Genomic DNA, 10,899 nt, shown 5'->3' with positions numbered 1-10,899 from the left:
TGTATATTTCCAGGTCCTATTGCATAGTAGTGGTATTTTACAAAAAAACCATATAAAATAATAATATTATTTAAATAACACAGTGCTATAAGTTATCAAAACGTTTATTGAAAATTTGGGTTAATGCTTCAAACGTATGGTATTTTCAGAACTCATAGAAAAGCAAGCAATCTGCAGTCATAACCAATCTTTTTGAGAAAGTAAACAAAATCTAAAACATAAATATTTTATTTAATTATATCTATTATATCCAATTTTTTTGTTATTAAAAAAACACTAAAATATAAATATGTATATGAATTAAAATACCAGCATACATTAATACCATCTAGTCAATAAACAATTTTAGAATAAAGTTAAATGTTGAATATTTTACACTTTTAAAATATTTCCCATAAATTATTATATTCAAAAACTGTATCGTTAATTTATGTCGAAAATTTAATTTAAATTATAACCTCAATTTTACAAAATATTTATTTTATTTCATTACTTTCCCATACAATACCAGTTTTTTTAACAATCATCCCTATTATAGAAAAAAAAATGGAGAAATCCAATAGAATGGGAATTCATATTTCTCAATTCCCGAAATGTTTGTAATAAGGATGATTTGATTTATATATTTTTATTAATATCACTTTTTCAAAAATTATTTCAATTCTTTTCCATAAAATGTTGTCCGATAGTAAAACATATAATTTAGTTTTATGAATATATCTGAAAAATACATCTAAGGACAAAGAGGCTATCGATGTACTCATAAATTTATTGAACGTTTTTAGTTTATTTCGGACCTAACCTCACTTGTTTTTTAAATTACGTGGAAATAACAAGAAAATGTTCACCATTGAGACAATCTCTCCTAAATTAGGTATTGTGGCTGATTTTGGCCTCCAATTCAGACTCATATACAAATATGCCCAAAAATTCCCAAAAAAATATTTTTATTTATATGCCACATTTGTTATATAAATTTCATCGATTTCTGTTACTTATACAGATTTCATTTATTCTGAAACTAATGTTGAAATTTAGTATCGAAAATGTTTACCATTGAGACCATCCCTCTAAAATGAAGTATTATGGGTGATTGGATCTCCGATTCAGAATCATATAGAATGTCCTCAAAAATTTTACTACTTAATACATTATTTTTTATGTATTATGTTGAAATTTAGACCAACTATTCTGCGTGATTTTGACTCCAACTCTTAAGTGTATGAAAATATCAATAAATGACTTGTATTTAAACACAAAATTTGCTACCGATGTCGATTTCTTTTTTTTTCCTTTGTTCATAATACTATTAAAATTTTGGAAATTTTATGTGCAATTTAACCCTTGCCTAAATAAAATTTGAATTATAACCTCACTTTTTTAATAATCAAAAAATTCCCTAAGATAGTTAATCAATTGGATAGACCTATTTATTGGTTTTTATTAAAAAAAAAAACAAAATTTTTATTCATTCATTGTAATATTTATTGTTTATTGTCTGAAATTATATTTCGACCTTTTGGAAACGTCACTTTTTGGAAAATTCTATGGAAATCTAAACAGAATCTAGACAAAAGTATCTCCATGAATGTGTTTATTAGAAAATGTCAAGTTTTTTTATTCATAACACTATTAAAAATGTTTGAACTTTTATTTCCAACTTAACCTCACTTTGTGAACATAATCTTATTTTAGTTTTTGGAAAACTGTTTTAAATGCTGCACAATTGCATTTAAATATCTTCTAAAAGACTTTGGCAGTTTTAATAACCTCAGTTATAACCTCATTTTTTGAAAAATTTGCCAAATGTCCGTCATTACTCCTATTGAGAACACTTGGTTTAAAAAAGGTTTAAAAATTCTAGCAGTTTTATTAAGAGATCTTGCCTAAATTTTGTTTCAGTCATAACCTCACTTTTGTGACAAAAAATTTGAAATTGAAAAAAAAAATTTTTGATTTCAATTGATATCCCTTGTTTGTGGACTTTAATACAAATGCACAATTTTTATTTAGATTTTTTTTAATTCTGCAATTTCGGACTGTTTTTGAAATGTTCGTAAAAGTCCCCTAAAATAATTAACCAAATTCGGAAATTTTATATGTTACACATAACCTCAAATTTTGTAAACCAAATGAATATCCTTCAAAAATACTACCCCCAATGCAAGCAATTACTACCCAATGTTTTATTTGTATTCAAAAGGCTGGCATTTTTTATGGGAAATTTTATTTTAGACTTAACCTCACTTTTTTCGAAATGTTTTTTGGAAATTCATAAAATGTCATTAAAACACGCCTTTGAGTCTACAGAAAGTGTTTGAATAGTATTTTAGTATTTATTTTCTCAAAATTGTTGATTGTTGTGCTGCGATCATAACCTAATTTTTTATTCGTTTCTTTAAGTTTATAGCACTGTGTATTTGTTTAAAAACCCCCATCTAATATTACAAACAACAATAATATTTATTAGAAATTATAAAAAAAAAACTATAACAACTTAATAATATTATTTAAGGAACAAAAACAAAGGTTTTTAAAACCATTTCATTTTACATAACAATTAAAATATTATTTTTATTAAAATAAAAAAAATACTTAAATAAAACTAAAAAAATTGAAATGTGCCCGCACAATCAATCTTATTAAAATCGTATGATCAGAAAAGAAAACTAGAATTCCTTTTTTACATTTGCAAATAAAAAATAATAAATATTGAATAAAAATAAAATAACGGTTTAATAATCCACCCTCCCTGGAAGCCAGTATGTGGCCTATGTTGCAAAATACCAAAGAGACAAATAACATATATAAATTGAATTTGTAAAACAATTTTGAAAGCACCCATTGATCAGGCAAATGGGTAACAAAAATATCGTCTCACATTGAATTGGCACAACATGTTTCAAAACTTTTTTCTACATAATACATATAACATTAAATACAAATACATAAATATATATTTTTTTAAATAACTGTTTATTCTTCATATACATACTTACATTATTTGACTTAGTATAGTAGAATAGAAAATTTTTTTGTATATGAAAATGCGATACAAATTGTTTTTGTTTTTTAATTATTAATTTAAAAATATAATAAAAATGTAGTCGTCATTCATTCAAAACGATTATTAGTTATTAGTCTAGAAGAATAAACATTCTTATTACGTATAGAAGAAGAGAGAGCCTATCGTTTTTATATATTTTTTTATTGACATTTTAAATCCCCCATGTAAATTCTTTTTAATTTTTTCGTGTGTAGAAAAGTAATTAGTGTGTAGTGAATTTTTTAATCAATATTATTATTATTATTTTGTAGTATAGTTCGGTTTTCAACGAAACTCTTTTTCACTTTCTCTATTTTAACGACATTCAGTTCTCATAACAAAAAAAAAATCCTTTGAAAGGTGCGATTAGTAAGCATTTATCATTGTTAAATAAAAATAAATAAAAGGAAATTCGTATTTTTTCCTATTCTTCCCATATTAAAAAAAATACAACAACAACAATAAGAACCAACTAAAATAATATACGAGTGACAAATATTTATTAACAAATCTTTTTCTTTTAATTTTTATTATTATTCATTTCATTTATTTTAAATTTAATTTAATGTAACAACAAACAATAAAAGAAACAATGTGTATACTTGTTTTGTGAAATAAGTAAAACAGAAAACAAAACAACAAAAGATTTTTTATTTATTTGGATAAATCTCTTAAATGAGAAGTAAAGAAAATGTAACTGAGAAGGATGAGGTAAATGGGTGAGTATAATTAATACACAAATTCGCCATGAGTCATTTGTGAGGACTTGAATATTTTTTTCCTGAAATAATACCAGTTTTAAAAAATGAAAATATCTAAGAAATATCAGCGAATCATACAATAGTCCGATCAGAAGATATTACATTGCATAAGGTGGTCGAACATATTGAGAAGATTATGGTGGACTACTCTAGATTCAAGGTTACCAACCTTCCCCGGCATGGAGGAATCCATTCTGGAAACTATCCATTCCGATCTGGAATTATTTATCAACGTTGTAAATGAAAGTGGTGCCGAAGACCCGAATGTATCGATTCTTCGTCGTTTTCAGGAATTAAGACTGTCTTACGGCATTTAGATCTAGGAGTAGTCCATATGAACTCCTGCTCACGCAAAAACAGAAACCAATAAGAACCTGTAAGAGTTTGGACATTCAATTCCATAAATTAGATTTAAAAATATTAAAAGAAGTGACCAATCGGTCCATCCATATTCGGACCTGATCTATGCTTGGTAAAAATATTACGATGTGCAAAGTTTGAATGAAATTGGATATTCCGTTCGCTTCTTACTGAATTAACAAATTTTCAAAATTTTGAGACTTTGTGGACTTCATCTAGGCTTAGTTTATTTTTATTAATTATTAAAATGGGAATTGTTATTTCAGACTTAACGTCACTTTCCTCGAAACGTTTTTAGTTGCTTACTTACTTACTTAGATGGCTTGTGACAGAACTTTCGTTCCATAAGCCTAGCTTAAAAAAGATTTCCTGGCGCTTCGGTCTTTTGCGCAGTTTTTCCAATTTTAAAGATCATATTCGGCAATGTTGTCTTCCAATTGATCTTTCCATCCTATTCGTGGCCTTCCCCTCCTGCGTGAACCATCAGTTGGTTCGCTTTTATATGCCTTTTGGGCTGGGGCATCTTCATCCATTCTCACAACATGACCTAGCAGCTCAGTACGTCTAAAAATACCGATGTCCGAAAATAGCTAGTACAACTCATGATTTGACGGCGATATTCACCGTCAACGCAGATCGGCCCGTAAGTCATTTGGAAAATTTTTTCTCAAACGCTGCAAGAGCTGCCTCATCTTCAAAATGTTTTTGGAAATCCATAAATTACCATTCATACACATCCTCGAGTCTACAGAACGTGTTTAAATAGTATTTTATGAAAGAATTTATTTTTATTTTTTATTCGTTTTCCCTATTTTTTATCCATTTCTTTAATTTTTTAACACTCTATGTTTGTTTAAAAAGCCCATCTAATATTGCAAACAACAATAATAATTTTTAGAAATTATAAAAAAATGTGTTGACCATTTTTGGGGTAGGTTCCAGATGGAGTGGATTGATTTTCCTCATCTTCAAACTTGAACTAAGTTTGGAAAAAATAATACAATGTGTAAAGTTTGGATAAAATCCGTTGCGACCTCTAAAAGTTGTCGTGCGAACCAGTCAGACAGATATACGGACGGACGGATATTTGTAAATCGACTCCAAATTGTCTTAATCGGATTTGGTCCAAAGAAACATGGTGTCTAAAATCAATATTTCTATGAGACACACTTTGGCCGTAGAACAATGTATTTACCCTAATTAGCCATTAGACTGGGAGTATTAAAACAACATTTCGTGTAAAGCGAACAAAAATAGTCTATACTTTGTTTACATTTAACAAAAAAGTAGACGACTTTTAAATTATATTTGAACTTTCGCATAATGCTAATTTTCCCTTATATGACATATGTTTATATACGTAATGTCAATATGGAATAAAACTTTCGATGTTCCTCGAACGATTTGTGCAAATTTTATGAAAATCCGTTAAGTAGTCGCTGAGTTATTTGCATTTGAATTTAACGATGTTCCGAAATATACTTACTGTTCGGTGCTGGGCGCCTATTATCTGAAAATGAAAAATCACACAAAAATGAATGTTTAAAAATGGTAATTTGTTCTGCTCTCATTTAAAATAATAGTAATTTAAAGCATATTTTTAGGCGCAAATAATGACACGTATGAAAAGCGCCATCTATTGAAGCACATTATTGAAAGTAGGTCGTTTTTCTAATCGTGTTTATATTGAATCGAATTAAACCTCAAAACCCCTTAAAAATATTTAAATAGCTAATATAATGTAATAATCATAACCTCAATTTATTAAAAGTACAAAGAGAATTTAAAATACAACTTGGCTTGATTTTAATCGAGTATCTATATTTGGTTTTTTTCCTGCTGAAAATATTAACTAAATCTTTTGCAAACTTAACGAAACCCTGTAAAAACGTGCAAATGCACTTTATTTAAATCGGGTAATTTATAAATTTTATCTTCGCTGTAAATCATTTTATATGTATATTTATACACATATATCTTCCGATCAAGTACGGTACTTACCTTTTGACTATATATTTTTAACTGAAAACATAGTCTAAAGTCGGCTAATAACACTATTGTCCTATTACTACCTTTTTGTGGACCTCTAATTATTTAGAAGTATTTCTATGAAAAAATATGAATTATTTCAAGGAACACATTATGCAAAAAGAAATTATTTTTTTTATTCATATTATGGAAAATTAAACGTTACTTGTAAGACATTACATTTCTTTTTTTATGAATCGCTTCTTCGTTTTCATTGCTTACATATCGGACAAATAATTACAATTATTTCATATTGCAAATGAAACAAATTTAAAAATAAACAAATAGGTATGTGTGAAGAGAGTGTATTTTGGAAATATGTGGCCACTGTAGAGAGACAAATCAGTGCCCACAATCTCAAATTTGTTGTATTGTACAAAATCGTACACTAATAAAATATAATATTTGGATTTGAACTCCATATTTGAAATTTAATATAATTGTGTGGATAATATTCACCACGTTTATTTTGATTTGTTCAAATTGTTGATGTGTGGATGTCAATTTTCAAATTGGCAGCAATTTCCTGTATGATTGTTTTCTTGTCGTTTTATTTGAATGATTTGTTGCATTTTTAATACAATACTATACTTTTTTTAATGAAATTGAGTTTATCTTCCTTCTTTGCATAATATTTTATTTGGAACTGCTTTTGTTTTGCAAATAATTTCACATGTTGTAGTGGTGGTGGTATTGTGTAATTTTCGATTGTTAAATTTTATTGATGAATTTTTCGGTTTTCTTCATGGCTTTTGTTTTATTTGTAATTAATTATCAGACACTTCTTCTTGTTGTTGTACTTTTGTTGATGATGATGATTCGGGTGTCAGCAAAGGTTTTTTAGGGCTAGGTTCGGTGGAATCATCATGATCTGGTTCGGCAACAACCGCCGATGCGGCAACTTCGTCATGCTTAGCAGCGTCATTGCTGTTTGCCTCCTCGCCATTGCTTTCACCGCTATTTTCCGCGCCCGAATTAGCAGTGCTCATATCATCGGGATGCGATAATTTACGTTTCTCTATACGCTCCACAAGAGCACTATGTAAATTCTTGATTTCCGCTGGACGAGCCATTACTAGAAATATTTTTATTTTACCCGTATTATCCATGGCTGTGAGTCTTAGCGATTTTTGACTAGGTCTTTCAGCAACCATACCACCCCAGACCTAAAATGAATAAATTATGGAGAATTTTAATAATTTAATAATTATAAATAATAATAATTTATTACTATCAGAAGAGCTTAAGATTTCCTTCTAATTGTAGATGAGGCTCAAAAGAAGAAACTGAAGAAAAGTTTCAAAATGACATATTTATAGTAGAGCTTCGGAATATCTTATAGAAGAGTTTCAAAAGAAAGTATTGTAAGAATTGGAATTGCTCAGAAAGACTTATATCTACGGAAGCTTCAGTAAGTCTAACAATATGAGTTGTTCAGAAAGCCTTAGAACTATGACACCGATATAGGCGTGGATTTTTTTAAAATAGAAAATATATGTTTACCCAACACAATTTGCACGTAGGATGGGTTCTGGACAATGAAGACCCCTATTGTTTTTGGTAGCGATCGATTAATATTTAGGGGATGAAATGGACCAAAAACTTAATTTTTGTCTGATTTTCTGGTCGCTCCAGAAGCCGCAATTATTGCCCAAACATCGCGAATGAATTTACATCGAGAAGGGGATCGGGCCAAAGGGGATCGGGCATGTTTTGATAAAGATCGGTCAATATTTAGCGCGTCAAATGGACCCTGACTTTTGTGTGAAAAATGAAAAAATGTGTATTCTTTGGCGTATATATTTACTCCTGAAGGACATAGACATGAGAAATTGATAGTATATCCAAGAGTAGTGGTTGAACTTCAGATGGATACCGTATGTACTCGGATATGGGAGTTACACTTAAATATTTACAGATGCTTACGTACTCAGATATTATTTAGTAACCCATTACCACACTAGAGGACGGAAATATAGCGTTGATCGCTTTGACTGACCTCTAGTCGGTGAAGAGGTTGCAAATATTGCGAAATATTGCCCAAGCTCAGAATAAAGAAGCACACAAAGTTAGATTTCCGTGGAAGTTGTGTAGGGTATCATATGGTCGGCCCTGTCCGACTATACTGCCTCGCTCACTGGTTTGTCTATCCGCATGTGTAGAATTTGTAAACATATTTCCTTCAAGGTCTACCTCAGGTTTAGATTATTTAAAAAAATATTTGTTTCAAGATCTACCACAGACGTAGATTATTTAAAAAATATTTTTCAAGGACTTCCATGTTATTTAAAAATGTTTTTCATGACCTATACATAGACAAACATTTATAAAAATATTTTTTCATGTTCCTTAAACTGGCGAGATTTTCACAGGCGATATTTTGTTTTTAATTTTTTCAACTTATGGTATGTTCTCGTAATCCAAGAATCTACAAATTTCTACTATATTTTCAGATATCATAAAAGAAAAATTGTTGTCGTAGTAAATACAATTTTGTAGTTTCTGGAACAGAAATTTAAATTCTATATATAGTTAACATTTGGAAAACAAATTTTATCAACAGTTGAAACCTATTTGCCTACACATAGAGAGAGATAAATAAACTTATTTACAACAGGTGGATTTAGAAAGCGGTTCTTATTAAATAAAATAAAAAAACATTTAACTACATAATGACTTACCTTTGTATTAAGTAATAAACGTAGATTTCCAGCAGTTCTAAATACCAAACGTGAACATTCATGTTCAATTCTGGAATCATTAAGGCGTAAACTACCACGACCACGTTCCTCCCAATTGCTATTGACAAATGCAAACAGTTTACAGTTCAACTAAAAAGAAGAAATATAAAATAGTCCATTATTACATCCGATAACAGCTTTTAAATATTTACTCCAAACTTACATCGACAATATTGACTTCATTTTCTTCACCAGTAAATGTTTCAACTTCCTCGTATTTACGTTTTTGGGCACGACTCTCTTCATATTCGCGTGCAACATCAGTCAGACTCTTGGCTTCGGCATTAGCATCTTTATCGGGATTCTCTGTTGGTTTGGCTGCAGCAGCAGCATTTTGTATTACACTTGAGAAAAGTAATTCACCCGATGCTGAGGTAGAAGAATCGTCATTATTCGATTCCGCTGGTTTATCTGATTTCAAATGTTCCTATGGAAAATTAACATACATTTATGTCAAATAGGTATATTCGAAGAATATTTGCTAAATTACTACACTTACCCCCACAACACGTTCGTGTAAATTTTGACCAAAAACAAAGCCGGATTTTTCCACCAATGGTATAGAGCTTTTGGCGGCCGCAAATAAATTAGCCCGTTCCATACCATTTTTACGCAAAAGTGTTAAGGGATCGGCACGCTCTTCCGATGATTCCTCATTGTCTGTACCCTTATTGTTATCGGCGGCCTTGCTTGAGGTACCGGCATCCTCATCGTCCTTGATCTCTTTCAAAAATGGATTACTACTAGAAGGTTCGCTTGCTTTTTCTGCCGGCTTTGGACCACCACTATCACAACCGCCCGATGCCGCACCCTCCTGACCATCAGTCACCGTTGATGTGGCATTTTGTGTACTAGTGCTGTTGTTGCTCGACGAAAGGGCTGAGCCCAATCTTGATGGTCCCAACACGGATGGACGTAAAACGCCGGCTCTCAAAACAGGATTGCCACCAACGCTACCGCCACCAGTCAAACGAGAACTTTGTAGCAAAGAATCACTTCCCAGACTACTGGATTCATTGGAATTATCTGCAAGGCCACAGAATTAAGGGATAAATCATAATTTTGTTTAACTTGCCAAAATAAAAATATGAAAGATGACAGTTTATTTGCAATGGTGGTAGTAATTGCATTGACAGCCAGGCCTATGCGTCCGGTCATTTTTCTCTACGACAGCATTTCTGCAGATCACTTTCAGCAATCGGTATCGCATTGCCACCAACTTACCATTATTTTCCGACATTTTTGTTGTTGTTTTTATTTGTTATTGAACGCTTATTAAGAATACAAAATGGTTAAATTTATTAGATTCGAGGGAGTTTAATTCAAAACGGTACGCAGATTATGTCGATGTGAGAGGTGCCGATGTGAGTGATGGCTGAAAAAATTAAAAACGTTCCAACGGCTACAAAAGGGGAAGAAGAAAAAATGGCCGATAAAGAAAGAAAAAATGGAAAAAGAACATTTACGAATGAGCTGTGATGCGATGGACACCGCTTACGAAGCGTATTGTTGAGAAAGAGGCATGGGAGAATGACCGATTAGGGATACCGCAAATCGGCGGTAATGGCAGCACTATCGATAACAATTGTTGTTTCGAATGTCTAACTACTACTACGTTTTCACGGTCATTTGAACCAAGTTCAAAATGTATTTCGTACATGAATCAACCTGTTTATACGGAATTGTTCGTACTCATACAACTCTCGTACGACTCCCGAATAATCGGATAATAACATTTAAAGACTTGTATTTTGATCATGATAAAAATTGTAAAGTCGATTTAAATGGTTTTCGATTAATCATTGCGTTGGAATGCAAGAATGCAAACTTTTTTTGGTATCTGAAAAAATTGTAGATTATTTCAGTTCTAGAACAGACTATTGGTCCCGTACATCATGAATCTACAATTTTTCTACGATAACACTTTTTTCCTTTATGATATCGAAGAAAATAGTAAAATCTA

At 30.7% G+C, this 10,899-nt stretch overlaps 1 protein-coding gene across 1 annotated transcript; it reads right to left on the bottom strand.

The window, feature by feature from the left end:
- Positions 1-6,962: 6,962 nt before the first annotated feature.
- LOC133327772 (ran-binding protein 3) lies at positions 6,963-9,978 on the bottom strand (the record flags this gene model as incomplete). Its single annotated transcript, XM_061536309.1, has 4 exons — positions 6,963-7,361; positions 8,877-9,026; positions 9,100-9,363; positions 9,436-9,978. Coding segments are annotated over 4 exons (1,356 nt in total), but the record flags the coding sequence as incomplete, so codon positions are not given.
- Between the last annotated feature and the right edge of the window lie 921 nt (positions 9,979-10,899).

Source organism: Musca vetustissima, unplaced genomic scaffold (assembly GCF_032173495.1).
Source record: "Musca vetustissima isolate MV318-11 ecotype Yass unplaced genomic scaffold, APGP_CSIRO_Mvet_v1 utg299, whole genome shotgun sequence".
NCBI lineage: Eukaryota > Metazoa > Arthropoda > Insecta > Diptera > Muscidae > Musca > Musca vetustissima.
Note: the sequence above shows the minus strand (reverse complement) of the source record. Positions and strands in the feature narration are given on the sequence as shown.